This window comes from Carassius auratus, chromosome 4 (genome assembly GCF_003368295.1).
Source record: "Carassius auratus strain Wakin chromosome 4, ASM336829v1, whole genome shotgun sequence".
Classification (NCBI taxonomy): domain Eukaryota; kingdom Metazoa; phylum Chordata; class Actinopteri; order Cypriniformes; family Cyprinidae; genus Carassius; species Carassius auratus.
Genome location: NC_039246.1, coordinates 20104390 through 20120928, shown reverse-complemented (window position 1 = coordinate 20120928; position 16539 = coordinate 20104390). Strand labels below are relative to the sequence as shown.

The 16539-nt window shown below is 37.0% G+C and overlaps 1 protein-coding gene across 6 annotated transcripts in view; it reads right to left on the bottom strand.

Moving 5' to 3' along the window:
• Window positions 1-471: 471 nt before the first annotated feature.
• Window positions 472-16539, bottom strand: part of brd1a (bromodomain containing 1a) — a 35128-nt gene continuing 19060 nt past the window's right edge. For 3 of the 6 annotated variants that reach the window (XM_026231558.1, XM_026231575.1, XM_026231565.1), the window contains 6 exons: window positions 14884-15342; window positions 13470-13578; window positions 6775-6908; window positions 5690-5796; window positions 3607-3761; window positions 1018-1201 (listed from right to left, as the gene is read on the bottom strand). In XM_026231558.1, the coding sequence (XP_026087343.1) occupies window positions 1018-1201; window positions 3607-3761; window positions 5690-5796; window positions 6775-6908; window positions 13470-13578; window positions 14884-15342 (1148 nt within the window). Of the gene's footprint in view, window positions 1202-3606; window positions 3762-5689; window positions 5797-6774; window positions 6909-10409; window positions 11518-13469; window positions 13579-14883; window positions 15343-16539 lie in introns of those variants that run through there. The other 3 variants (XM_026231550.1, XM_026231584.1, XM_026231593.1) reach the window with 3 other exon arrangements.

Genomic DNA, 16539 nt, shown 5'->3' with positions numbered 1-16539 from the left:
TTACAAGTTAAAATATTTACTTAAAGATGCCTTTAAGTGCCATGCAAATCATATGTACTATACAATACATATTAATATAGAGTAATTGTTGTAATAAACTCAAGACATAACTAGCTGATTTATGAATTTATAAAAAATAAAAATAAAAAAGGACAATTTGATCAACAGATGTAATACCAACTAAAACAACTGACATACAGTTTAAAAAGTATTCCAAAATCTTCCCACTATAACCAAGTGGAAAACTAAATTAAGGAAGTCGATGTAAACATCCAAGAATACTCTTAAGTCATGTAAAACCTTTTTTTTTTTTTTTTATCCTTTTCCCAGTGAATAAACATCCAACACAATTAATGAACACCAGTACAAAAACAGTATCCTACAGCCATTATGGAGTTTCCACATACAAATAAAAACATAAAAAATTGTTCAAACAAAACCATTCACTCAACACAAACAAAAGTCTGGGTAGCATTTTTTGTTCTTTTTTTTAAGTTTCATTAGAATATCAAAATAACACACTTGTGGTTTTCATAACAACATGACTTACTAATATGCAAAGACAAAGTTATATATTTAATTATATAAATACATAAAAATATGTAAAAATTGTTGTAAAAACATTAAGTTACAAAAAACAAAGCCAAATAAAAGCCTGTGTACAAACTTCAATAATTTAAACACAAAAAAGCAAGTACTCTTACATCATGTTCCAGCCCTGATTACAGTATTCTTTTACTTTAGTTTTACACAATTTATTTTGTTATTTTTTTCCAGCATCAATGAATTATTATGCTGGGAATAATTCAGGAAAATAAAAAATGTATGTACAGTACCCATTACAGTAAACCTGAATAATAAGTTAGTGGCATTATTTACAGAACTGATTAGAGACTTCTGTGCAAAAGAGACAGAAGTGGCAGGTATGGAGTAAAACAAAATACAGGAGTCACACAGCAGGTGCCAGTCAGGAATGGTGCTTAGTAAGGCTTTGAAATGTGTCTGCATTTGCCAGTCTTAGTCAACATCACTAAGGTCACTAATAGGTTCATCTTTGACTCGATTCAGATGGTTCATGGCACGGTTAAAGGCAGTCTGAACAGCCTTGCGGATGGCTGATGTGCGGCCCTCCATCATTTTAATCTTGTCGATGGTTTTGTCAATACCGAGAGAAACCATCTTGGATTTAGGAAGCCACTGCCTGGACAAGGTAAAACACACACACACACACACATATATACAATCAAATAAATGAATAGAAAAGATATAATAATAGAGATCACTATACCTCCCTAGTTTATTGAAAAAATTAAGAAATGCAAACATTTTCTGTATTAAATCTTTGTTTCAAATGTTATGTGTAAATTGTCTTTAGTTAAAGATGCACTAATTTGCATAGATTTCTAGAACAAAATCCTGGACACTGGATGAAGCCAGGTTCATAATAATTGTAATATTGTGTTGACATATTAGTCATGGGTTATTAAAATATATCTCTTTTTAACACCCCATAAGTATAAAAAAAATAAATAAAAATAAGCTAAAAAAAAAAAAACATACATATACAATAATAATAATAATAATAATAATAATAATATTATATATATATATATATATATAAAATGAACAAAATTCTGTATACAATCAGGCAAGAAAAATCATATACAAATAACGCATATGAACAAACTCCTTTATAAAACCTTCAGAATACAGATTGGAATAAAACTGTAAAGTGTATTTAATTGCTACTGAATTTGAGATTTTTGAAGGTTTTTTTTCCCCCTTCACAGTAGAAAAATCTAATTTTGAGAAAATGGCCTTTAAAGATGAATTATAAATAAAATCTACAGACTCGAATAGATAAAATGCCATCAGATAAACACGCAAGAAAGACCTTGTTGTCTTTAATGTTTGAATTTTATATTAATAAGACTACTCGTTTTTGCTGCGATCAAAACTGGAATTTGGAATTTTAAGGGTTATTAGGGCTGGCAAATTTTGGAGTGTCTACTTAAACTAAGTGCAAATAACCTGCCTTGTTGGCTGAAGCTATTTACACCAACTCCACCCACTAACGTGTGACTTGGCTAGTCAATACTACTGAAGTTGTGCAGATGGTAAACCCTGTGACATGTTAATTTTGACGCGATCGACCTGGGTTCAAATCCGCCTTATGGCAAACTTTTTTTCACCCTTTTCAAATTTCTAATCACATCAGAAAAGCATTTATATAGAATATAGAAAACAGAAGAATAAAGTTTTGGGTTGGATTAGGATAGGTTTAGAGAACGCTTTAAATGTCCCAATAAGGTGGCATCCATTTATTTATTTTAATTACAATTAAAATTTAAACGCAATAAGTTAATATTGCATACTGTTTAACAATGTACTACAATACTGAGGTTCAGATAATAGCCACTATTTGCAGTAAGTAGTAACATTTTAATAGTGCAAATAAAATCTATAGCTATTTGCACCTAGTGTAAACAGCATATCACTAAAAATGCTGCTATTTACGCTTATTGCAAAAAGCAGGTGCCAAAAACTGATCATGGTAATTCTTTTTTTCAGAACAGTCGATATCCATAATTATCACGATAATAGTCAAATCTTTAATTCTTTTGAGTTTAAAGCCAGATTTTTGCTCCAAAATGAAAGTTGTAGAAACCAGATCATTATTGTAGAAACCAGACGTTTTTTGTCTAAGAAATGCACATTTGATAGTAGCTTAAGTTAGAATGCAGAGGTAAATTTTTTGTTAATTATCAAAATCAGTAACATCTGGAAAAATTGTAGCAACCACAGTTTTATATGGTTCATTTATTCTAACCAAGGATTTTATTTTTTAATTAAGCACTGGTCTCCTATTGTAGCATATATTTAAATCATGATAAACACAGTTAAAAACACACATATAGCAACTCCGTGCCATGGTAAAAATATAACTATGAAAAACAGTAGTCTAGAAACATTCAGTATAAATGCAAACATGTTATAGCTTAATTACAAATACATACTAGAATTACATACCATTACTCCTGTAATAAAATTCAGTGTGAATATCACAAATTTCTGCCACAATACATGTAAGTGATGGAGTGAGTGTTACTACAGTAAATCCATGGTGAATGATGGCGAGGTGTAAATTGAAAAGCCTTCTGTCTCATTGCACAGTGTTTCTTCTTTTTGGCTTTAAACTAGTTAGTCAAATTTTAATTTGTAATTTGTGCTCGTCACTCTTGTGGCGTACGGCAGTTTAAACTGTGATCTAAGAGGATTAACAGTCCATGTAGCGCAATTCAAACGAATCACGCTGTTTCGTTACGCTTTTGGCGCATACATTTAATTTAACATTTATTGAACTCTTCGTATTGTTTTATCAAGGAAAATTATATCGTGATAATTATCGTTAACAAATTATCACCCACCCCTAATTAAAATACAAGGTTAAATGGTTATCATGGTCTGTAGTACAAAAAGGAAAAGTTACAAGATAACTGCAGATGTTCAAAGCATGGTTTGCTCAAATCCCTAAGTACGCACAATAATAATAGTATGAGCAATAATTGACTTGGCAAACAACAATAATTAGCATCTAAATCTCACCAGCTACGTTTGTTGTCAAAGAAGAGAACAAGGTAAAGTTTCTCTTCTAACTTGTACTGCATCTGTTCTCCAATCTGTAGAACATCCAGTGGGGGCATTGGAATAGAGACTCCATTGTGCTGGCACCCCACTCGTGGCATGTGAGGGTCTATGATCTTTCATAAAACAAAAACATGTAACAGAAAATGAGGACAACCCTGGGAAAAGTAAAATAACTGTCATTGTTTATAAATATTACTTGGGTCATACATGATTTACAAAAACCTTTCACTTGTTATTAAATACATAGTCTATGTCGGGGTGTCCACACTTGGTCCTGAAGGGCCACTGTCCTGCAAAGTTTGGCTCCAACTCACTTCAATACACGTACCTGGAAGTTTTTAGTATGCCTGGTAAGACATTGCTTAGCTGGTTTAGGTGTGTTTCACTGGTTATGGAACTAAACTCTGCAGAACAGTGGCCTTCCAGGAACAGGACATCCCTGTTCTAAGTGATGTATTGCTCTAGAAAAAGTGTGAGCGTTTACCTTATGAGCGCTGAATATATGCAATGGCCGGATCAACATTCTGTCCAACGTTATATAACCAATCCAGGGGTTTTTCCGCATTGATCTTTTTTTTTTTGGCGGCTGTCAAAGCCTTATTTGATCGGGGAGTGATGTAGAATGACTTCTGCGCCTGAGAGAGAGCCCCGGCTGTGCGCGCGCACTCACAGTCTTCAAACAACACGAGAGCTTCTTGCTCTCTCTCTCCCTTGTGCATATTAATCAAAAACATTGAACACTATAGATAAAGGGCGAAACACCAAAGTTTCACGCGCGCTCGCGCACTCACGGTCTTCAAACTACACGAGCGCGGTCTTGCTCTCTCTCTCTCTCGTTTTCTCTCTCTCCCTCGTGCATATCAACCAAAATCATTAGACACGATAGAAAAAGGGCGGAACGCCAAAGTTTCACGTGGAGCATTCATAGATTTTTTTTTCTCCATGACAGGCTGCTGGCTCCCACTGTTAATTTTTTTTTTTTTTTTTTTTTTTTTTTTAGAAAAGCACGCTCTATTAGCTAAAAGCCCTCAAGTTTACATTGGTTTCTGTATTCTTTCAATTCCTCTAAACAAGTATTTTGGGTGATCTTTTTTATTGAATCCTAGACATCAAGTTGTTGTTATTTTCATCTGAAAGAAGAACTTTTTTTCAGTAAGCTAGGCCTTGTGTGTTGAGTAGGCTATGTGTTTTCAAGTCACATCAAAACTGATTATTTGTAAGTACTGAAAAGAATGCATCAAACAATAATACAATTTATTTTTAAAATCAGTTTTCTGTAGATGGGTCTGATCTGTATCTATTGAATTATCTATTGATAGAAAACTGAAAAATAAAAACATACTGCAATGTTGCAACACTTATAGGAATAATATGAGAAAGAATCCAGCCAGATGCTACATAGAGCAGTGGTTCTCAAACCTGTCCTGCAGTACCCCATGCCCTGCACATTTTGTATGTCTCCCTCAATTATCACACCTGATTAAAATCATCAGCTCATTAGTGGAGACTGCAAGACCTAAAGTGTGTGTGTCAGATATAGGGAGACATACAAATGTGCAGTGCTGGGGGTAAATCACGGAGAGGTTTGAGAACCCCTGACAGAGAATATAGATTTTTATTTTATAGAGACACTGCAGATTATAAGGTAATATATAATAACAGGATAAAACTAAATGACTACTTAAATACATCTATTATGTTTAGACAGACCAATTATTTCTTCAAGAAAGTTTTTTTTTTGGGTTTCCTGACTTTAAATGTATGCTGAAGATATATTTTCCACAAGTAAATTGATTTATCACAAATATTTTATTTTGGCTGACTCCGAAAAGTGTGACAACTGAAGCATAGCTCATGCACAAGACTGAAGCCATAAGCACCAAGTTGTTCGGTCAAATTAGCATCAGCTCAACAGTTTAAATTATGTCAATTATGCAGGAATGTAGTGCACAATGAGCAGGACTGGACAGATCCAAGCTTTGAGAATATAAATAACGGAAAGAAATAGGTAGAAATAGCTATTAAACACATGCATACTCACCAGGGCAGGGTAGGAGGGGTATCCACTACATTTAGCCCAAACTAGTTTGAGAGGTTCCAGAACTGTAGCAGCACTAGCAGGCATCCAAATACTGCTGTTGCCAACTTCTATAAAAGCAGGAATATCAACAAACATGTTATGATGGTGCAGACATACAATATAGTGTTTATACTATGTCTACAGTGATGCAGCAAATAATAATAAAAAAATAGGCAATTCAGGTATCTTTATATATATATATATATATATATATATATATATATATATATAGTGTGTGGAAAATAGGATATAAATACAAAAGAATTACAGTTCTGTACTTAAGTAACAGGTCAGTACGTTTTCAATACATTTACATTTTGTCATTTAGACACTTTTATCCAACGCGACTTACAAATAAGGACATTGGAAGCAATCAAAAACAACAAAATGGCAATGATATATAAATGCTATAACAAGTCTGTTAGCTTAAATGCAGTAAACGTAGCAAGGGCTTTTAAATAATATAATAAATAAAAAGAAAACAGATAGATTAAAAAATAATAATAGAGCAAGCTAGTGTTAGAGGTCTTTTTTATATAATTGTATAATAAATAAAAAGAAAACCGAATACAAAAAGATTAGAAAGGTAGTTAGATTTTTTAAGAATAGAATTAGAATAGTGAGTGCTAAAGTTAGAGGGTCAACATAGGTCAACATAAACATAGATGTGACGTGTATTCTTTTCGGTTAATTAAAAATTAATCTTGCTGCCACATTCTAGATTAATTGTAAAGGTTTGATAGAACTGGCTGGAAGACCTGCCAAGAGAGCATTGCTATAGTCCAGCCTGGACAGAACAAGAGCTTGAACAATACAGGTGGTATCTGTGGTTCAGTGGTTCACCGAACAAACTGTGGCTATATCTTTCAATTATAATCAAAACTTTGTTAAGGATAAGAAAAAACATATGATAGCCTTATTTGTTTACACTGTAATACAGAGCAGCAAGATCTGTCTTAAAAAATATCCAAGCCACTGAGGTTTGACTCACTGTCAAACTGAGATCAAATTACAATTCAGTTAAGTTTACAGATGTGGATACCTACCAGCAGCTATTCTAGCAGCTTTGGCGAAGTTTCTACTCTCGATGCAAGCAATAATCTCATTCTTGTCCTCCACTGTGTTCCTCCGGATGAGGGCTGGTTTCCCCTTTCCACACTTTGGTAGATTAACTGCATTACTAAAGACAGACAAGAAAACATGATGGTGTGGTGTGGGATGCCCGTGAAAACAGGAATTGTACAGCGTTACAGGGATGTTCATGTTGAATACTCAAGCACTTGACAGATAAATCATAAATTAGCAGAGTGCTCGAGTACTTGGGGATGCAATGTGTGTTCCTGCAGCTCACCAAGCATGGTGCTAGAAATGCCTAAGCCATGGATTTGATTCTTAAGGGATGAATAAAGTGATACAGTGGGGAAAATATTTATTTGATCCCCTGCTGATTTTCTAAGTTTGCCCACTTACAAAGAAATTAAGCATATTCAGCATTTCTCTCCCTCCAAACACGGCGAGTCAAGTTAATGCCAAAGAGCTCAATTTTGGCCTTATCTGACCACAGCACTTTCTCCCAAACCTTCTCTGAATCATTTAGATTTTCTTTGGCAAACTTTAAACGGCTTGTACATGTGTCTTCTTTAGGAGTGGGACCCTCCGGGCGCTGCAGGATTATAGTCCATTTTGGCTTAGTATGTTACCAATGGTTTGCTTGGTGAGTGTGGTCCCCACTACCTTAAGATCATTAAAAAGCTCCTCCCATGTAGTTCGGGGCTGATCCCTCACCTTTCTCATGATCATCCTTACCCCATGAGTCAATATCTTGTGTGAAGCTCTAGATAAAGGCTAATTGATGGTTGTTTTGTATTTGTTCCATTTCTGAATTAATCACACCAACAGTTATCTCCTTCTCACCAAGCTTCTTGCTGATGGTCTTGTAGCCCATTCAAACCCTGTGCAGATCTACAATCTTGTCTCTGACATTCTTTGACAGTAGGGCTGCACGATTAATCGAAATCAAATCACAAAGACTATAGACTGTTTCATCGGGCCCACGCGCCTGGACCTAAGTTAACTTCCGGTCTGTTGGCTGCAGTGCCTTGCCTTCTACAAACACAGTTAAAGTTAAGGTGATGAGTAGACTGAAGTTGGGCTCAGGTGGTTGTACTGTGGGATGTGTTTCCCATACATTTATTTTATTTTTGGAGACTCGCCACAATTTTAAAACTGATCGATTTTCAAAAAGGCTTCTTTGAATAAACATGAGTAACGTTACGTACTGCACTTTTATTAATAATAATTCCTTACATTTATATGTTTAAATATCAAAGCGAGTCACAGGTGTTTTTATATCGCTGTATTTCTGGAGGAGGACTTGCATGTTATATGCCTGATAAAGCAGCGTGTGAGCGTAGCTCTGCTTCGTTTACAGCTGTTACTGGGGAAACCTCTATTTCTCGCGCTTTATGTCTATGCTTTAAAACATCTCCTGCAGGCAAATAATGAATTTGCATATTCATTAAGTCCGCCTGATCCACGCAGCAAACATATTTTGTTTGTTATCAAAAATATCTACTCTAGAGGGACTTGGCTGCTGTTATTTATTCTATTTGGAAGTCTACCGGAAGTTAAGTTAGGTCCACAATACGGGCACGCGCAGTAACGTCTGTTTATATTGTTATATTGTACATTTACATAATGACCATCGGAAATACTAAGAGGGGAGTAGTATAGCAGCTGGCTAAGTTCAGAATTCCAGCTGGCTGGTTATGTTCTTCAGATATACGGCCCAAACGCTTGACATCTGCAGAAGCAGAACATGCGGACACCTAGGTCTGAAAGCAGTTACTGATTAAAAATCAGCTAGCGATTTCTACAAAATTTCACTATAAACTATGTTGTGCAGAAAAGCACAACATTTGCATCCCTGTCCAGACTAGCTGACCGTCACAGACGTAAGCTATAGCCTACAGCCTACAGCATTCATTTAAAATCACTTGAAAAACAACAAAGTCGACAGCAATATTGCTAAATATGATTTCTTAAAGATACTGCAATGTGATAAACATGGAGACAACGTAGAATGTTAGCCACACTTAGCTATAGCCTGTGGAGACATATTCTCCTCACACCACAACTCTCTCTCCTCTGTCCATTTACCCTTCCCCTTAACTCTGCCTGACCCCTCTCTCACCTAGGCGGCTCATAAATTATATGGCAATGGCCCATCGTAAGAGTTGACATTAACCCCAACTGCGACCTCTTCACTGTCTGATTCCATTATGAAGAGATGAGCATAGAACGAGTCAATGTTTTGTTCGTTATCTGGCTCGGCTCGGTGTTCATCTTCAGTTCTCTCTTAACAGCAGTTCAGTCAGTGTACTGTTCGAGTACATTAATTACTCCGGGATATTGGTTTGTTTTAACTCAGGGAGTGTCAGCCACATTAAAAAAGTTAACAGCTTATGTCATTTGCGGATTAATGCTCATTGGAGATGTGAACCGGTTTAAACGATTCAGTTTGATTTGGTGAACTGGTACAAAAAGATCTGGTTACATCAAATGATTCATTCGTGAACCGGATATCACTAGATTGTTGTTTTGAACTCTCTCACAACAGACACGGAAGAGAAGACAATGCTGAATAAAGTCGTAGTTTTTGCTATTTTTGGACCAAAATTTATTTTCAATTTTTCAAAAAATTCTAACTGACCCTCTGATGTCACATGGACTACTTTGATTATGTTTTTCTTACCTTTCTGGACATGGACAGTATACCATGCACACAGTTTCAATGGAGGGACTGAGAGCTCTCGGACTAAATCTAAAATATCTTAAACTGTGTCCCGAAGATGAATGGAGGTCTTACGGGCTTGGAACGGCATGAGGGTAATGACATAATTTAAATTTTTCAGTGAACTAACCCTTTCAGTCTTAATACTTAAGTATTTGGCACTGTGATGAACATTATAGCAAATACATAAATCTGAATGGCTATTTCGATTTATTTAAATATGTTTTAGAAATTAGTGCAGCTGCTGTATTTATGGGGTTTCCAGGGTAAGGACATTTTCTGCAGTTTAGCGCCATCTGCTGTCAGAGAGTGAAAGTTCTTTCATTCAGCGTGTCTGTCATGTGTTCTCCCATGTGTGCTTGTTTACATCAAAGCGCAATGGATCGCGAAATAAAGATAAATGGCACTGCTGCATGATTTGCGTAGTATATAAATAATTTAGTGTATTATATGTGTGTATGTATATGGGGCAGACATACAGTCTATGGTGGCAGGCTCTCTCCACCCTCACATCAAGTGCTTAGAATCTGGCCAGTAAGCGAGGCTTGGCTGTATCCCGCATCACGCGCCTTCTTGGTAGTGTGCGAAGAATAACTACATTCTTTCACAAGAGCACCAGGGCCACCGCCGCCCTGACCAACAAGCAAACCCAGTTAGAGCTGCCTCGGCATAAACTTATCACCGATATCCAAACCAGGTGGAATAGCACATATGACATGCTGGCGCGCTATCTGGAGCAACAAGCAGCTGTCTTAGCTGCGCTGAGCTGCCCGGGAATCCGAAGGAATGCGAGAGAAATTGACACTCTGCATAACAGTGATATATCAGATGTCGAGGACATAGTGAAACTGCTTAAGCCACTGAAGACAGCCACAACAGTTGTCTGTGATGAAAAAGAGCCCACTGTTTCACTGATAATCCCACTGAAGTTCATGATCGAGCAAAGCATGTCACCAGACGAAAATGACACACAGACCATCGCCAACATGAAAAGCGTCGTTCTACTCGACATCTCGGACCGGTACTCTGGGGACTGTAATGACATGCTGCAGGAGTGCACTGTGCCTGACCCACGATTCCGAAGCCTGTCCCATCTGAATGATGAACAACGCGAGTCCGTCTATGCCCGAATATGTGAAAAAGCTTCAGCACTTCATGAGCAGCGCAACCAGGTAGGCTAACTTTTATTGAAAAAATAAAATGAGGTGCCCTGCACGTGTGTGTAACTCTGTATGTGTAGGCCAGAGCACGAAAACTTATTTCTCATATTGTTTTTTTGTTTTTTTATTAGTCGATGAGAGAGAGAGAGAGAGAGAGTCTCTGTGTGCGTGTGTCTGTGAGAGAGGGAGGGAGTGAAGGATTGAAAGACAGAAATGTTTGAGCTAGTTTTATTTTATTTTTTTCAGACCAGTGACATAGATGAAAGAACCACTCTAGGGCCAGTGCTTCAACATCAGGGGAAGCAGCAGAGCAGGGCAGGGCCATGGTTGAGACAGCACAGGGAGCAGAGCAGAGCTAGGAAGAGCCAGTGGAAGGAGAAAGTCAGATGCAGGACGTGACACAGCCTCCCCCACCAAAAAAGACAGCGTTAGAAGATCTCCTTGGGAGCTCCTACACTACTGTTGTTGAGACAGTGCAGTCCAGCAGAGGGATTGAAATGGAGATACACTCCTACAGAAATGGGATTCCTATCCCACTGTACAGTAGTCCACTTGAGTGGTGGAAAGTTAATGCATATGCTTACCCCATACTTGCCCCCCTGGCCAAAGCCTACCTTTGCATTCCTGCTACGTCAGTGCCCAGTGAGCGTGTTTTTTCCACAGCAGGAGACATTGTGTCTGCTCAAAGATCACTGATTACACCAGAACATGTTGATATGTTAGTTTTTTTGAAGAAGAACCAGTCCTGAGATAACTTAACCTAGGATTAGAGCAGCACTAAGGGAGTGTTCTTGTTTGTGTTTGGCCAGTTAGGCCTTGTGTTTCCCTGTGTGCAGCTGAAACAAAAATAAATAAGTTGTTGTTATACAGTAATATTTTCTTCTTTTTTTTTTCTTTTTTGATATCGTATCGTGATGTATCATATCGTGACCCTGGCATATCGAGGTGCATCGTATCGTGAGTTTAAGCATATTGTCCCATCCCTAATTTATATTTATATTTATATATATATATATATATATATATATATATATATATATATATATATATATATATATATATATATATATACACATATATATATAAACACATATATATATATATATATAAACACACACACTTATCCTCTATAATTTAATTCAATTCTAATTTGAAATAATATTGTCTGTTAACGGTTAATAATCGGTTAGGAAAAATAACCAAAATGAACATCCCTACACTTGTCAATAATTCAAATTTGCCAAAATTCAAATTCAATTCATTTTGTCATATTATAAGTGCCATACCCTTTAAGAGTGAGCACTCCCTCTTCTGAAGTGCATTGCAATCGGCACGAGTACACATATGAGCAGGTACCGTATTTTCCGGACTGTAAGTCGCACTTTTTTCATAGTTTGGCTGGTCCTGCAACTTATAGTCAGGTGCGATTTATTTATCAAAATTAACTTGACATGAACTGAGAGAAATGAACCAAGAGAAAACAATATACCGTATTTTTCAGACTAAAAGTCGCACCTGAGTATAAGTCGCATCAATCCAAAAATACGTCATGATGAGGAAAAAAACATATATAAGTCGCACTGGACTATAAGTCGCATTTATTTAGAACCAAGAGAAAACATTACCGTCAGCCACGAGAGGGCGCTCTATACTGCTCAGTGCTTCTGTAGTCTACACTGAAGACATAGAGCGCCCTCTTGCAGCTGTAGACGGTAATGTTTTTTCTTGGTTCTAAATAAATGCGACTTATAGTCCAGTGCGACTTATATGTTTTTTTCCTCATCATGACGTATTTTTGGACTGATGCGATTTATACTCAGGTGCGACTTATAGTCTGAAAAATACGGTATATTGTTTTCCGTTGCTCATTATGTTCTTATGGTTATAAAGGGTAAGGCTTTTGACAATATGAGGTGTATGAAAGACAGCTATCCTGGTTCACCATGATTACAGACTGTGAACAACTGTGAAATGCCAACTGCAAACCGACCCCACTAGTGAAGTGTGCAGTTGAAAGCGATCAATTCGTGGTTGATTTAGAAGTGAATGCCCACAGAAGATATTCTAAAGCACTGGAGATTTCAGTCAAATAAGGTATTCCCCCATGTCCTTTACTGTTATAAAATCCACTACGCTTGACGTTGTATTCTCACACACTAAATATAACATCTGCTTGCTGCTAATTCTACTGCTTTTACATGTACAAGACATGCTTAATATTTACTCCTCTCATGAATAACCACATTAGCTTTACAACTTATATTTTCTAGTTTAAATATGTAAATCTGATTAATGCAATAATGCACAAAAAATCAGAGTGAAGACCATTTACTTATCTAACTGTTAAGTTTTGGAAAATCTCTGAAAGCATGCTGCAAGAATCTCAAGTGAATGCTAGCAAGCCATATAAATGCAAGGCAGTAAGCTCATTGGCTGCATATCCGGCATGATCTACTATATATCCACTACATAAAAAATCCACTATAGCATTTTAGTGAGGATGTCAAAAGGTGTTAAATAAGGGTTTCATAGGCATATTTATTGCACATACTGAATAGCCCTAAAAACAAACAAAGAAAACCTGTATGTATTTATTTTTGGTAATCACAATAGCAATTAAAAATTCACAAAAATGATGCAGCTTTTTAGACATAATTTAATTAGTCTTCACATAATTGTAATATTCCATGCGAGAGATGAAATGCTGTTGAAAATAATTTTTGATGGAATACAGCATGTCACACGACTGTACATTGCATCCTTTCAAAAGTACTTGTCAACTACCCACCTGCTGCTGGAGGACATGCTGGATTCAGATGCGCACCTGTACCTAGCCTCCAACTGCCTGCTAGAATCCAATTCTTTCTCCGGCTCCAGATCAAAACCATTTGACAGCCCTGAAAGACACAAGGAAAAGAGAAAAAGAGAAATCATTCCCATTTAATCTAATGAAACTAATGTTGAAATTAATAAAGAAACTCACAAAGTGAAGTAGTTCAAGCAAGCAAAGAGACTTTAATAGCAGACAGGTTGTTTACATGACAAATCACACAGCACATGTCTACTACTGACATGCATGACTATTTTTTGACTGAGGAAATCACCATATATTACACTTTCCCATGATGCAATTCTAGTAACCTTATTCTAAAAAGCCTTAAATGCACTTTGACCTGTCAAAAAAAAATGCATTTATTATTAAAATGCATTTGTGACCCTGGTCCATAAAACCATTCTTAAGTTGCTGGAGTCTATTTTTTTTTAAATAGCTAAAACAATTGTATATGCCAAAAATAATTAGTATTAAGAGTCATGCTCAGGCCCATGCCCGTGTCTATAGATATACTAAAACTGTTCAAGCATATAACAATGTTTAAACATTTAACATAGATAAATGAGCACTATATCCAATAGTTTGTGCAGAGAGTGGAAGCTATGCGTGCTTTTGCAGGACTTGGAGGTGCCAGAGATCACTTGTATGTTTTTTTGTGGATACGCTGTCATTTTTGCTCATAAGGTAAGAGTAATTCATAACTGTAAAAGGTCTAATTTTATTTTTGTTCATTCACAATATCAACAAAAAATGCTTTTATAAAATAAATAAAACAAACATAATTTGTAAGCTTTCTTCCACATGGTGTTGAATAGGAGCGCTTCACAAAAATGAACCAAAACTCAGCAAATACATGGCTCACAGACATGATAAATACATCTATAGAAAGCTTTAAATTAGTACTCAACGAAATAAAACATATTGAAAACAAAAATGCTTTTATTTTAATCATAATGCATATAAATGCTTTTATTAAAGGTGCATCTAACGAGGAGATGGCGAGCACTGCACAAGACCAAATAACTTGCGTTGTTTGTCATGGTAATCAAATCAAAACTCTTTCAAAATGCCAAAAAAAAAATACCGTAAATATTTCAAAAGTACATTTTTGATTAGTAATATGCATTGCTAAGAACTTCATTTGGACAACTTTAAAGGCAATGCTCTCAGTATTTCGATTTTTAAAATAGTTATATATTGGCCAAATATTGTCCTATCCTAACAAATCATACATCCACGGAAAGATGATGTATAATTCACGATTTTGAAAAATTAACACTTAAGACTGGTTTTGTGGTCCAGGGTCACATATATAATCAATCATAGTGTATCTGTCTTGCATTTTTGTTTGTTTTCCTGCAGTTTCTACCTGTGTCCAGGCGTTTGATGAGGGGCTCGTCCTTAACACTTTCTCTACTGGTACTCCGTGGTCTCTTCCTAGTGTGAAGCAATGTCTCTAGGCGTGGTATGACGACTGCCAAGAATGTTTTTGTGCCTAGCTGAGAACTCCCCTTTGGAGTTTCATCCCCTCTCATGAGTTTATGAGGGCTTGTGCTTTTTGTTTTGCGGAAAAGCACAGACGTCCGTTGGTTTACTGGGCTTGATGGCTCGGCTAGAGTTGATGTAGCTAATACACTGACATCACTGTCCTCTAACTGTAGATGGGACTGTCCATTGAGTGGCTTTGAAATTCCATCCTGGTGGTGCCAGTTTTTGTCGGGACCGGGTTCAATGGGTTTCAGTTTGGGTGGCTCAGAGTGACGTCCCGCATTGATGAAGGGTGGCACAGAAACAGATGGCTCAAGCTTAGGTGGGACAGATTTATCACCTGCCATGAAACAGGGAAATACCGTCAAATATTGTACGAAAAGCAGTGCGTCACAGATTAACTTCAGTGACAATAAACTAGATTTTTTACATTTTTCAGAAAAAACAAACTAAAGTTTTTGTTTTCTCAGAAAAATCAAATGGGTATTGTAGGTGGTTGGCAAGATAATGCCACCAAGTTGCTAGTGTGTGTTCACAGTGCAATGTCATGCAGTTGCTAAGAGAGGGTTAGACTGTTTCAATCCTGCTCCAGGAGGGCCACTATCATGCAAAGTTTAGTTTTAACCCTGATCACACTCATCTGCCTATAATTAACTAGTAATTCTGAAGATCATGTTAGCTTGTTCAAGTGTGTTTGGTTATGTTTTTTTTTGGGGGGGGGGCGGGGTGACCCATTTAGTCACTATAAAAAATATATATATTTTTTTTTAGTGATTATTATTAAATAAAAACATAAAAATAACTAGTAATAATATTTAATAAAACATCTAATAAACATCTATCCTCATCCAACCTGAGCTCCTCTCTTCTTCTCCTTTTCCACTAGGCTCAGATTTTTAAAAGGTTTGCTCTACTTACCTTTTTCATTATATGTCTCAGTGCAAATCGCTTACCTAAAATAACAGTAGGGTTGCCCTTGACCAAGGATTTATTTTTCTGGTCGACAAGTAGTTTTTCATTTTACACATTAGTTGACTAATTATCACATGGAGTGATTGGAAATGAGCAACACCTGCTCGACCCACCGGTCTCAAGTCCCACGGAGGAGACATAACAGGAGCGGCGACAGTGAAGGACGAGAGAGGACCAGGCCTGGATTTTAGTTTGTGTTTTGATTTTTTTGATTTTTGATTTTGTTTGTCGGCCGTGAGGGGCTGCCGTGTTGTTTTGTCTTTATTTTGTTATTAAAGTCTTATTTGATTGTCCGCCGGTTCCCGCCTCCTTCCCATGAATATGAAGTTTTAATGCGTTACAGTGGTGCTGAAGCCTCGGAGAAGGAGGGACATGCTGCTGAAGATCCCTCGCCGTGGTGAACCCGCGGTGCCATCAAGGAGGGCGAGGAAGTGTGCCACCATGGACGCTCGAGGCGGTGGGCTGGAGTGAGTTGCCGGGGATGGGCGAACTCGCTGCTGGCCGCCCATGATGTAGTAGGGCGGCTGCCGTCCGTGAGGGAGCAGAGGAGTCGGTGCCGTTCGCC